At 44.1% G+C, this 13,717-nt stretch overlaps 1 protein-coding gene across 2 annotated transcripts in view; it reads right to left on the bottom strand.

Moving 5' to 3' along the window:
• SCN8A (sodium voltage-gated channel alpha subunit 8) overlaps positions 1–13,717 on the bottom strand; it is a 218,556-nt gene that overhangs the window by 34,589 nt on the left and 170,250 nt on the right. For both annotated transcript variants that reach the window (XM_017861547.1, XM_017861546.1), the window contains exons 16-20: positions 10,487–10,843; positions 6,711–7,181; positions 6,062–6,179; positions 5,364–5,518; positions 2,416–2,589 (exon numbers count right to left, since the gene is read on the bottom strand). In XM_017861547.1, coding sequence (XP_017717036.1) covers positions 2,416–2,589; positions 5,364–5,518; positions 6,062–6,179; positions 6,711–7,181; positions 10,487–10,843 — 1,275 coding nt within the window. The remainder of the gene's footprint in view (positions 1–2,415; positions 2,590–5,363; positions 5,519–6,061; positions 6,180–6,710; positions 7,182–10,486; positions 10,844–13,717) is intronic.

Below are 13,717 nucleotides of genomic sequence, written 5' to 3' on the forward strand. Positions count from 1 at the left end.
TGTTCTACAATGCCAAAGAAACCAGACACTTTACTCAAATGGACACCAAAAAGTCCAGCAGTTCCAGCTGTTCAGGTGACAGGCAAGACTAATTGCCCATCCACAACTCAAAAGTGGCAGCAACTGAAGCCACTGTGATGGCCTGGGAATGTCCCCCCACCAAGCACAAGCCTGGAATCAGGCCATAGTTGCTGTGGAAGCTAGTGTAAGCTCCCCAGGGGCTGGGAACATGCTTGCAACAGGGATAACCTCTGCTTCTCCTTATTGCTTCTGGAGCAATTCTACACAGATAATGGCATTCGACTATATTATTTACTAATAACTGGCACAGAGGTCTTCACAGGAGCCAGTTGGGTACCACAGTAATGTAATGATCAAGCAACCCCCAAAAGCTAGAGGGCTTATGAATTAGTGTCAGTTGACTACATGCCTGTCCTATGCTCTTTACCCCCTTCCACCTCATATAAAAAGTCATAAAAATGTTTGTGAAATAAATGCTGGCTGGGCACAGTGGCTCATGTCTGTAAACCCAACACTTTGGGAGGCCAAGGAGTTTGAGACCAGCCTGGGCAACATGGTGAAACTCCATCTCTACCCAAGACACAAAAATTAGCCAGGCATGGTGGTGTGTGCCTGTAGCCCCAGCTACTCGGGAGGCTGAGGTGCGAGGATTGTGTGAGCCCAGGAGGCAGAGGCTGCAGTGAGCAGAGATGGTGCCACTGCATTCGAGGCTGGTGACAGAGTAAGACCTCATCTCAAAAAATAAATGCTAATGTGTAGGACTGTTAGTGCTTTAGCAGCTTATTTGTTTAGCAGGGGCATGTGGGATACCCGATCAATATCCTCAAATTCTGGGTAGCTCACCCTAGGGAAAAGAGGAAGAATATGTTCTGGTGAGGGTGGATCATGGTGAGGAAGCTCTGTTTCAAATCACAGCCTCCCCAGGCAGCTGGGAGTACTAGTTTGAGTTCAGGTGTCCCACCTGACGCTAGGTAGTCCTGAGGAGCTATTGTGAAATGAAGACTCTACGGCACTTCCTCCTTCTCTAGAAAGAGAACTGGCCCAGTCTCACTTTGGCTCTGTGGGTCTTATCTCAAGCCCATTCTTTAAGTCTTAGAGCTCCAGCTTTCTGTCTGTGGGAGGTACAGGTCCTTCCACCACAGGATGGTATCAACAGTTGCTGGAGGGAGTGCTAACATCTCTTGCTGCGAGGGTCTCACACTGGTACCCTCTAGGGCTGGGCTCCTCACCTCATTTAGGCATTTCCCAAAGGCTGGCTTTTTGAAATGGGGATGCAACTGAGGGCACAGTGACAGTTCTGGGAAGGGGGTCATCAACCATGGAAACTGCAGACAATGTATTGGAAAAGAAATGCATTTATAGAGCAGAAATCATTACTGGCTCAGTGCTGGGTGCCTGCCATCGGAGAGATTTCTATGCTGCTCTATCCTGGATCTCAGAGGTACTCTACAGGTAGTTCACCATGCAGCCAATGAAACCTGCATTCTACATGACCAGTCTAGCCTCCACAATTCTACTTTCTTGGCACTTAACAGCCCTCAGAGGGGAGTAAATTTTCCACAGGCCCTGGTCTTACAAATCTCATTCATCCTTTCTTTAAAATGCTGATTTGGTGGAAAGAAAGAAGCTTTAGTTATTATACAGAATAAGAGAACAGTCATCATCCTTAGTAAAGCCGACAAGGGACAAGTGATGGTGGGATGAGAAAGAGTTAGAGAGGGTGTCGCTTCCAACCTGGAAAAAACACAGGAGGTCATGGCCAGCAAACCTCGGAGATGGTCTTGGAACCTGGAGGAAAAAAGGATTTCTCAAGTTTCATGATCACTGTAGAATGGCAATGTGTGGGAAGAAGGGGGGACTTTATTTCAGTGTGAACTCCCCTCACCTAATAAACTGACTTGTTTGGATGAGTCTGGTATCAAGACTTGAGTTGGATGGACGTGTTCATGGGAATGGTCAGCAGGAGAGACCACAGAGATCCCACTACCACCTTTGTCCCAGCAGCCCCCATCTCATTCTCTCACCCCTTCTCCCAGCCACAAAAAGAGGACATCCTGTTGGCCTGGGGCAAGAACTTCCTGTCCCCAGCCTAATAACAAGGGCCTTTGAGATCTGTGATTCCACTTCTCACTCCTAATCTCTGAATCTAAGTTAAGCCAAACCCACCAGACTAAAGAGTTGGTTGGTTAGTCCCCCTGGAGCAAATGCAGGGACTTCAGAGTGCCCCTTCCTAAAACGAAGATCTGAGTGCAAGGGAACTTTACCCACACCTACATCTACATCTTGACCTATAACCTGGGCCCAGGGCAGGTACTGCCATTAGAAAAAGAAAGACCTCTCTCTGTTTCTGTGTTCCTGCTGAAAGGGGTGGGAAACAGAAAGCAAGACACCTACAGCCACGATGAGGAAGTCCAGCCAACACCAGGCATTGGTGAAGAACTTGACGAAGCCATAGGCTGTCCACTTGAGCAACATCTCCAGGATGAAGATATAGGTGAAGACTTTGTCAGCGTATTCCAGGATGGTGCGGATGGTCTTTCTCTGCTCAATGTAGATGTCCTCGAAGGCCTAAAAGAGAGGCAGCAGCTGCCTATGATAGTGCCTAAAGGCAAGCAGGCCACAGGGAGCACTGCTGTCCTCAGGGAGCCCTCCCACATGGGCTGGCCTATCATCAGCTCCCTGTCTCCTTAGCTTTACTCCCCACTACACAGGCTTTTTATTTTTTAACAGTTTTATTGAGATATAATCCATACATCATAAAATTCAGCCATTTAAAATGGCTTTTAGTATATTCAGGGTTGTGCATCTATCACCACAATCAATTTTAGAACATGTTCATTACCTCTAAAAGAATCCCCATACCCTTTAGCAATCACCCCCTAAACCCCCAACCCCCTAGCCCTAGGCAACGACTCATCTACTTTCTCTCTCTAGATTTTCCTTCTTATGGCTGAGTAATAGTCCAATATATGGATATACCACATTCTGTTTATCCTTCATCAGTTGATGGGCGTGTGTGTTGTTTCTATTGTGAACAATGCTGCTGTGAACATCTGTGTATAGGTTTTTATGTAGAAATGTTTTCATTCTCTAGGGCATATGCTCAGGAATGGAATTGCTGAGTCATATGGTAACTGTTTAATTTTTTGAGGAACTGCCAAACTGTTTTCCAAAGTGGTTGCATCATTTCACATCTCACATACCAGAAGCATATGAGCGTTTCAATTTCTCCCCATCCTCACCAACAGTATACATAAAAGACATGATAAAATCTTTCCTCCTTTTAGTCCCTTGACACCACAGTATGGGTGGAGGGTCATATGGGTGGGAGACACTCAGGTGAAGAAAATCTTAGCACTACTTTATTTGGCATTCATGAGTGGGATAATCCCTTATATGGTGGTGTGAATGTTCCCATCTGCAGAGTGGTGGACTACACAGGTGAGGTGCCAAGAGGAGGGAATTCCTAAAGCATGGGAAAACCTGTGGAAGTGGGGAGGAAGTCCTCTGTGATACAATGGGAGGTGCCTGCTCTGAACAGCTCCAGAAGGAAGAACAGAATTGAGTTGTATGCAGCCTCACCTTCCAAACTGGAGGCACATGGACATCAGGAGCTCCACTTTCATCAACGGGCAGTGGGACAGGGGTTATGGGTTCCACAGTCCTACTCAAGGTCTTGGTGCAAATAAATCCCCTTTGCTCAATCAAAAAGGCAACAGCTTCCATGTCAGGTTTCCCCTTAACCCCATCTGTTAGGAATCCCTTCTATAATCCAAGGTATGTGAGATGCCCAAGACAGATCTCATGTCACTGAGGGCCCTAATCCCCACCCTCTTTAGTCCCATCATAACCACGTTCTAGTTTCTTCTTGGACATTTTAGCAGTGGCTTCACTTTGTTATTCTTAAATATCATGCCTACTATTACACAGGATCTGTACGTACTGAACCAAATATCCTTTGCCTAATCATTACGACAAATAAAAACTGTCAAAGGTGAGCAGTAAAGAACATTCAAAACCTTTGGTTCACTACTGTTTTATTCTTTTTTGTAGAGATGGGGAAGAGAAGAACCAAATGATGGGTCATACTGTTTAGATTTTTATTTACTAGACTTGAAGAATAACAATACTAACAATAAAAAAACACCTTTCTCCAATCACTCGGCTTAGTCTGATCCTCTCTTTTCTCAAGGGCAGAGACTATGCTGTCATCTTGGGTGCCTCTGCGGCACCTCAGGAAGTGTTGTGTGAATGCTCGTTGATGCAACAAATGGCCCAGGCACAGGCGGGGCGGTCTGGCTCCCCTTCAGTCAGATCAGTGGCTACCAAGCCATCTTTTTTGCCTCCTATTTTAATCCTGACACCTTCCTGTGTAAACCTTCCCCTCGCTTCCCATGATCCTTTTCATGAAAGCTGTCTTCTTCACCTTGGGCTTGTCTTTAATACACACTGCTGCCTCTCTCAGCTTTTATTCTCCTGCCTCACAAGTCAGTGAAACTTCCCAAGTCACTGTCAAAATCTTTAACACTGAATTTGGGGATTCTTCCTTGTTATGTTGTTGTTGTTGTTTTTTTTTTTTTGCTTCCAGATTAAGCTTTGATTCCACACCTACATGAATGTGCCCATCTTCTTTAAATATACTTCAACATTATGCATTCTTCACCTTTACCTTAAGGAATGGAAAGTGTATACTGTCTCTAGTCCCTGCTGTCCTCAAGACTATTCAACCAGCAAGCAACTCCCTCACACCACACCCTGTCCAGGTGTCCTCAGTTATAACCCAGCTAAAAATAAAAGTAAATGCCAAGATAATTAGTCTCAGCAGTGGAGGAGCCTGTGTGTTCAGGGCCTTGTATGTTTCACTGATTAATAAGCACTTAGGACAATGTGAATATAAATAACCTTTGTACCAGAGATCTGACTCTAAACATTTGCTAATGTCACGGGTTCTCTATATCCAGTAGGCTGTGAAGGGACAGTGAGTGGAGGAATACCACCTCCCTCCCATCCTGGGTAACTGAAAAGCAAAGAACAAGAGATTTGGGGTATTAGGTAAGACAGGGAAGTTCATTTTAGGGGCTGCTAAGGATGGGGTAAACCAGGCAGTGGGGACACATGAGAGGGATAGTGCTAAGTCTACAGAGGATCAGGACATGAACAGGTGTGGATTCTAATCCCACAGGCTCAAAGTAGCAGCCCAAAGCACCTTAACAGATCATTATTCTTGGGACCACAGCCAATCTGTTTTCAGAGCCACTGGGCTCGGGCCTCAGCCTTTTCCCACTGGCTTCTCTACACCCTTCCCCAGCCAATCCCTCCTCACACTCTCCCCTGGACCTCACCAGGGCACCACTGCTCAGCAGAATCATGAAGATGATGAAGGTCTCAAACCAGTTGTGCTCCACGATGAGGAAGCAGGTTTTCCGCAGGATCCACCAAGACTTGCCTAGCCCTTCCTCAATGTTGACCTGGCAGCACTTGAACCGCTGGACACAACCTGGCACCAGCGGGAGAGGCAGGTCAGACCGTGGAAACGTGCCCCGCCCAGACCTGCCCTCTCCTCCATCTCCCAGGCCCTGCCAGGTGCTGCCCCACCACACAGCCAGGAGGACAGTGGCTGAATCAGAATGCCTGATTCAGAAATGGAGAGGGTGGCAGGGCTGAGGCTATGCTGCAAAGGCTAACGGGGCAAGGCCCTCTGGAGTCAAGAAGATGTCCTACAAAGAAGCAGTGAGAGGGAGGAGAAAAGGGTAGTCAGGAGGCAGGCACAGCCATGATAGAACAGGTTGTACGAAAGGAAGTTTTTGGGCTGATGCCAAGAGAAAATGGACAATGAAAAGTGTGAGAACAGAAACTTGTTACATACTTGTCAGATACAAATAGGGGAAATAATCTAAGTTTCCTTCAAAATGGTGGGGTGGGGAGCAAAGTTCTTGAAGACAGCCACTGAGCTGCCCCTCGCCCACCACTAGCCCTGGCAGAGCTGTGTCTGTGAGCAACACGAGTGTCCCAAGCCCATCCCCTCCTCGCCCCCTTTCACCTTCTGTGAAGCAGGCGTCTGGATCCAAGTATTCCTCAGGCTGTTCCACAGGGACCTCTTCTACTTCTGGTTTGATATCAATGGTGCTTCCTTCAGAGGAGCTGGTGTCATCTAGTTTCTAGACATGCAAGGAAAAGGGACATCAGACAGCTCTGCGGCAACATGCCCACCCCACACTGAGAACTCTGTCTCTGGGGGGATGAGGCGCCAGTTCTGACTCTTCTCTAGAATTCTTACTACAACTCGCGATAAGCAAACCATATCCACGGGCCCTCAAAACTTCTTTCCAGATGGGATATAACATCAAAACCTACTCACGGAAGACAATGACCCACCCAAAGCTAAATGCGGCTATAGGTTGGTTTCAGGGCTATAACTAAGATGAATGGCAGGGAAGTACTCAAGGGCTTATTCCAGCCTCTGACCCGGATGATCCAGAAGTGACAGAGGTGGGTCCAGGATCATCTTAGGATTCCACTTCATCTAGGAAAGGCCTAGAATGATACTGGGAGGGTGGAATTAGTTCTCCACGTAAGTTGGTTATTCCAGAATCTCTCTACCAAGCCCATAGCTGAAACAATCCCCAAGGCTGACAGCACCCTGTTTGTTCTCACACAGGATCAAAGCTGTTTCTAGGCTGGGATCTTACATCTTTGCTGCCTTCAGGATCCGACTCGCTGCTAACATCCTCTGTGTTGAGGTTCTCAAAGTCAGACTCCCCCACAGCAATGGGTACCCGCACAGTCAAGTTGGGGTTGTTGATGAAGGACATATGGTCTTCATCAATGATGTACTTCTCCACGCTGCTGCCAATGCCGCTGGTTGTGCCATTGCCATTCTTCTGGAAGTCGCCATTCCGGTGGATGTCTGCACCGGTGTGATTGGCGATGCAGTTGGCCTTCTTTTCATACAACTCATCCAGAGGCTTCACCTCATCGGCCTCACGCTGCTTAAAGTGGGCCTGCATGAAGGCATGCACCTTTAGTTTGGTCCAGGCCACACCCTTCTTGATACGGATCACTGAGATCTGGAGGTTGTTCATTTCCCCATCATCATCTGTGGCAGCCAGGTTGTCTGCACTGAAGGAGCTCAGGAGCAAGGCCAGAAACAGGTTCAGCACCTATGCCAGTAGCATTGGAAAAAAAGAACAAATGTAGAAAAGTTATCCACCGAACTCAGGGTTGCAAACTGGAAGCCAACGGACTTCACGTGACAGACTCAAAGAGGCTCTGTTGTGTTGTGTTTGGCCCACATAGTATTTTAAATGCTCATGTTACCGGGTAGGAATGTGTTTGGTTTTGGTTGTAATACAAGGAGTTTAGCACCTCTTTTCTTGGGTCTTTTATAGTTTTACATACATATATATGTACCCCAAAATATATTACTTCTCTTATAATTAGAAAAAACGAAGGCTGTATCCATTTTGGAAGGAAATTTCCCCAAAATAAAAAGGTGAATATACATTATTAGGGAGGGTCGCAAAGTGCGTAGATGCCACGTATTCATGAGCAGAGTTCTTAGAGGACCCACGTCAGAAAAAAAAATTAGGCTTGAAGTGCCATCCACAACAAAATCAAGAAGGTAGGACTGAAATACACTTCATGTCATTGTATTTTAAGAACAAATTTTGTTTTCCTAACATTTACAAAAATAAAATCGCTTTAGCAAGACAGTGATGGTGACTTTTATGTTCTTCTGCATAACCAAAGGTCAAGCCATCAGATACAAGCTTTATTTATTTTTGTTTTCATCTCCTATTTTACTACATTGAACATTAAGATTAATTAATTTATTTTTATTAAGACTTACTTTTTAGGAGTGGGAGAGGTGCTCACTTCTTGATTTATACTTGGTCCTTACTTTGTCATACTTGGGAAGAAGAGTAAGGCATACATTTTAGGAGGAGATAACAGTCATGTGCAGAGTGGGAGGGTGGAAACAATAAATGAACTATAAGTATTCGGATTATCTGCACCATTTGTAGAGTTAAAAAGGAATATGGTTGGTAAAATGGGGGTGAGTTGGAGGGGCCTTTGAAGGCCAGGCTGAGGGATCTGAGTTTTATTTAATTAGATCCACTACTGGTTCTTGAGTAAAGGAGTCACAGATGATGACAGAGATTTGAAAAAGTCATTCAGACTAACTACATACAGAGGGGAAGGGCAGAAGTTAGGAGGCTGTTACATGCATGAATTGATAAGGGTCTGGATCAGGCTACAGAAATCCCAAATCTTAGCATGCATTAGAATCTCAGGGAGTGAGGGGTGTGGATGTTTGTTAAAAATATTTCCTTAGCCTACTCTCTAAAGAGATTTGGATTCAGTAGATTTGGTGTAGAGGCTGGAACTTGGCCTTTTTTTGTGAGTGAAACTTGTGTAATTATGATGCAGGGGGTCTTGAGACCACACTTTATAAAGTACTGAATGAATTATAGAAATGCAAAGGAAGGGGCAGATCTTAGATACTATGAAGAAAGATATCCACAAAAATACTATGAAGAAAGATGCATTTAAGACACATAAGATATTTGCTGGGAATGGAGAGAAAAGAGACAGAAAATACTCCAACGTTATAGGTTCCTAGAAACTAGATAGGCAGAGGGACTACTTAGCAAAGGGGAACCTGAAAAGTGTCATCAGGGGGTAGTGGTAACAGCTGATTTTTGTCAAGTGCTCAGGTATCTGGAGACAGCCATGGGGGGATGTCTTTGAGACAACTAAGAACAGGAGAATGAAGAAAGGGTGACAAAGTCAGGGCTTGGAAATGTTGATCATGCCACATACCAGGAAGCCATTGTTATAGTCACTGAAGTAGTGAGAAGACTAGAGGGATTACGACTGAGGGAAAGGTGGCTGGGAACGGAGAACAGGAGGAATTAAACATTACAGTAGCTATTTTTTTGCAAGTCAAATGGAAGAACAGAATAGCTGTAGCTGGTTCGGAGGCTGGTGAGTAGGAGTCTTTTACTGTCATGCTTCTCTATGGCAGAAAAAGGAAGAGAACTAATGTGGATGAGCTTGCAAGGGACACATAAGCTTGTCTTCTTCCAGTCCTTTTTTTTTTTTTTTTTTTTTTTTTTGTATTTTAGTAGAGACGGGGTTTCACCATGTTAGCCAGGATGGTCTCGATCTCCTGACCTCGTGATCCGCCCGTCTTGGCCTCCCAAAGTGCTGGGATTACAGGCTTGAGCCACCGTGCTTCCAGTCCTCTTTGCCCTACACTTGCAGGTGGGATTGGGGCCCTGATCTGTAAGATAGTTCTTTCTCAAACTTTAGTGTACATATAAGTCACATAAGGATCTTGTTAAAAATGCAGATTCTGATTCAGTAGTTCTGATTTGGGGCCTAGAATTCTGCATTTCTAACACACTCTTAAGTGATCTTGTTGCTTCTAGTCCCCAGATCACACTTTAAGAAACAAGGTGTTAAGATCTGTTGGTGACTCGGCCGGGCGTGGTGGCTCAAGCCTGTAATCCCAGCACTTTGGGAGGCCGAGACGGGCGGATCACGAGGTCAGGAGATCGAGACCATCCTGCCTAACACGGTGAAACCCCGTCTCTACTAAAAAATACAAAAAAATTAGCCGGGCGAGGTGGCGGGTGCCTGTAGTCCCAGCTACTCGGGAGGCTGAGGCAGGAGAATGGCGTGAACCCGGGAGGCGGAGCTTGCAGTGAGCTGAGATCCGGCCACAACACTCCCGCCTGGGCGGCAGAGCGAGACTCCGTCTCAAAAAAAAAAAAAAAAAAAAGATCTGTTGGTGACTCTTCTAAAGACAGAGGTAGAAGAGAGCAGGTGGACAAATCAAAGTAAAGCAATAAAGTGATTTGTCATTTATATAAATTAAACTCTAAGACAGTTTAGAGCAGTGGCTCTCAATGGAGGGCAATTTTGCCCCCCAGGGACATCTGGCAATGTCTGGAGACATTTTTGGTTGTCACAGCTCTGAGGATGCTACTGGCATCTAGTGGGTAGATGCCAGGAGGGATGCTACTAAATCCTACAATGCACAGGACAGTCCACAACAAAGAATCATCCAGCCCAAGATGTCAATAGCGCCAAAGATGAGAAATTGTGGTTAAGAAACAAGAAGGCTTCTGTAGGTGAAAGGGCACAGACTTTGAAGTCTAGGTTCAAATACAAGCCCTATATTTATTTGGGAAAGTCACTTAATTTTGCTGAGTTTGCTTTCCTAACTCTATGAAAAGGGTTGACAAGTTGTGGGTGGGGGTCATGACTAAGTAGGCACTCTGTAAGTATCTGTCTCCTCTCCTTCACTGGTACCTTAGGGTTTCTGGGCCAAGAAAGAATAAAAATCAACAAACATGACAGGTAGCAGGAGGACTAAGCAGTAGAAGGACTTGGGCTTCTGGGCCAAGGGTAGAATATTCAAGGTGTAGAACAAAAATATCTACAAATTAGTACTAACCACCAAGTTGCCAATCACCATGACCATCATAAAGACAATGAGGCACATGGCCTGGCCTGCCACTTCCATGCAGTCCCACATGGTCTCAATCCACTCCCCGCACAACACTCGAAAGACAATGAGGAAGGAATGGAAAAAGTCATGCATGTGCCAGCGAGGGAGTTCACAGTCCTGGTTGATCTTGCAGACACACTCTTTGTAGCTTTTTCCAAAGAGCTGCATCCCCACCACGGCAAAGATGAAGACAATAATGGCCAGCACCAGTGTCAGGTTGCCCAGGGCACCCACTGAATTTCCAATAATCTTGATTAGCATGTTCAGGGTGGGCCAGGATTTGGCCAATTTGAAGACTCGGAGCTAAGGAAAAAAAAAACCCAAACAAAAAAATAAATGATACTCAATCAATTTTCTTACCACATGGCTAAAATAAAAACATAAAATTAGTAAGATCAGATTAAATATATTGAGCACCCTTGGAAAATTCCCAGGACTTTCTAACAGTGTCTCAGACTAAATGGGGAGAAACTGAGACATAAATAAGGGAAAACTGATTAATTTCAGAGTAGTTGAAAAATTTGTAACTAGAAACCAGGAATACTGCCTTATTCCTTTACTTTAGATCTGAGTCAATCTGCTTTTGAAAACCCACACATGAACATATCCCTTTCCTACTGATTTTCCCTTTACTTCTCACAGGACAAGTGAAAGAAAATGTGATTTGTAGGAAACCAAAAGACTAGTATGGACAGACAGTTAAAAAAAATCTGTCTCCTTAAAAAAGCAAACATTAAAAAATTCTAAGTATCTATTTTCTTGCCAATAAATAATCAATGGCTGATTTAAAAAAAACCATTGTGATATGCTTGGAATAACTTGGAGGAAAAGCACAACTCTCAAACGGGCAGTTCCACAAACATCAGTCATCTTATGAAAAGAGCCTATACTGGCCGGGTGCAGTGGCTCATGCCTGTAATCCTAGCATTTGGGAGGCCAAGGTAGGTGGATCACTTGAGGCCAGGAGTTCGAGACCAGCCTGGCCAACATGGTGAAATGCCGTCTCTAATCAAAAATACAAAAATAGCCAGGTGTGGTGGTGCAGGCCTGTAATCCCAGCTACTCGGGAGGCTGAGGCATGAGAATCGCTTGAACCTGGGAGGTGGAGGTGAGGCGAGATCATGCCACTGCACTTCAACCTGGGCAGCAGAATGAGACTATGTCTAAAAAAAAAAAAAGAAAGAAAAGAGCCTATACTGTTATTCAAAGGACAGAAATTTTAGTACCTGTCAATCATGAAATATCTATATTCTGTAATAAATAATTACAAGATCTTGGCTAACAGCCTGTTAATTATTTTTTATTCATTTTTGAGACAGAGTCTCACTCTGTCGCCCAGGCTGGTGTGCAGTAGCGTGATCTCGGCTCACTACAACCTCCGCTTCCTGGGTTCAAGTGATTCTCCTGCCTCAGCCTCCCAAGTAGCTGGGATTACAGGCATGCACCACCACGCCTGGCTAATTTTTGTATTTTTAGTAGAGATGGGGTTTTACCATGTTGGCCAGGTTGGTCTCAAACTCCTGACCCCAAGTGATGCACCCGCCTTGGCCTCCTAAAGTGCTGGGATTACAGGTGTGAGCCACTGCACCTGGCCCAGCCTGAGAATTATAATGCATAAAGGCTATGGCAGTGTGGCCAATAAAATTATAATTATGAGATCATCATTAGATGTCATAAACTAACAAATAACTAACATAGAATGTAATAGGAATTTTGGTAGAAGGCAACAGCACAATTTGAACCTTTTTTTTTTTAATTGAAAAGTTGTCTTATCAGAGAGTTCAAGATTTACCAGGTGTTACCCCACATGCATACATCTGGGCCACTCATATTGTTTTCACCGAGTGGCTTTTAATTTAAGAATGTAAGTTCTAAGGCTACTCTCAATCCTTTCTTTTGTCACCTAGATAATAACTATTCTCAAAAAAGTCCACTGTGGACTGGATCCTAAACAAAGAGTAGTAAACAGAGGTTTCAGAAATTTGGCAGTTATTTGTGACTTGGACTGAGCGAAATCTCTGTTTTACAAATAGTTTCACTTTTTCCAATTCTCTTAGAACTGCTGAATATCTCAGTGAAGAAACCTTAAATATTCTCAGTTGCAAGTGCTTATTTTCCCAATAGGGAGTGAAAAACCCAAGCCAATTTGAATGCCAGGGAAGCAGCAGTGGCCTCTGTCTGAGTGGGATGCCCCCATGGTAACTCAGTTTCTCAGAGGAGTTAATCAGGATATCACTTACGCTTATGTTTATGGGCAGCTGTTTTGAAGATACTATTAACTATTCTTTCAGAGTCATTGTAGTAACTTAAACACTAACTTCTTCAAATACATGAATACAAACTCCTTTTTAGCTAATGATAGGGAAAATAAAGCCAATGTTCAACAACTAATTTCAATATAATACAGATGTTCCTTGACTTATGATGGGGTTATGTCCCAATAAACCCATTGTAAGTTGAAACTGCTGTAAGTAAAAAATGCATTTAATATACGTAACCTACTGAACATCACATCTTAGCCTAGTCTGCCTTAAACATGTTCTGAACACTTACATTAGCCTACAGTTGGCCAAAATCATCTAACACAAAGCCCATTTTATAATAAATTATAGAATATCTCACGTCATTTATTGAATACTATACTGAAAGTGAAAAACAGGATGGTTGTATTGGTACTCAAAGTATGGTTTCTCATAGAACGTGTATTGCTTTTTTGCAGAATATAAAGCTGAAAAATTTTAAGTTAAGCCATCATAAGTTGGGGACCATCTGTATTAAAAAACATTATTTTATTATCATTTTTTGGAAGGGCCACCATGATAGAAGAAATGAAGAAAGTCATCTTTGAACAAGGAGAAATTCTTGCCATTTCAAGGAGATGTTCAGATTAAAAAAATAGATTCACTAGCAAACCCAAATTAGACCTCACATTGGGCCTTGGGAGAGTTCATTTTCATCTAGTGTCTTGGGTCTTATTTTTCACTTATTATCTTAGACATCTCTTAGATTAAGCAGCATTTTCTAAATAAAGAGCTTCTTAAAATTGATTTCTGGGGCCGGGCGCGGTGGCTCAAGCCTGTAATCCCAGCAACTTGGGAGGCCGAGACGGGCGGATCACGAGGTCAGGAGATCGAGACCATCCTGGCTAACACGGTGAAACCTCGTCTCTACTAAAAA

The sequence above is a fragment of the Rhinopithecus bieti genome, unplaced genomic scaffold (genome assembly GCF_001698545.2).
Source record: "Rhinopithecus bieti isolate Rb0 unplaced genomic scaffold, ASM169854v2 scaffold_56806, whole genome shotgun sequence".
In the NCBI taxonomy this organism is placed as follows: domain Eukaryota; kingdom Metazoa; phylum Chordata; class Mammalia; order Primates; family Cercopithecidae; genus Rhinopithecus; species Rhinopithecus bieti.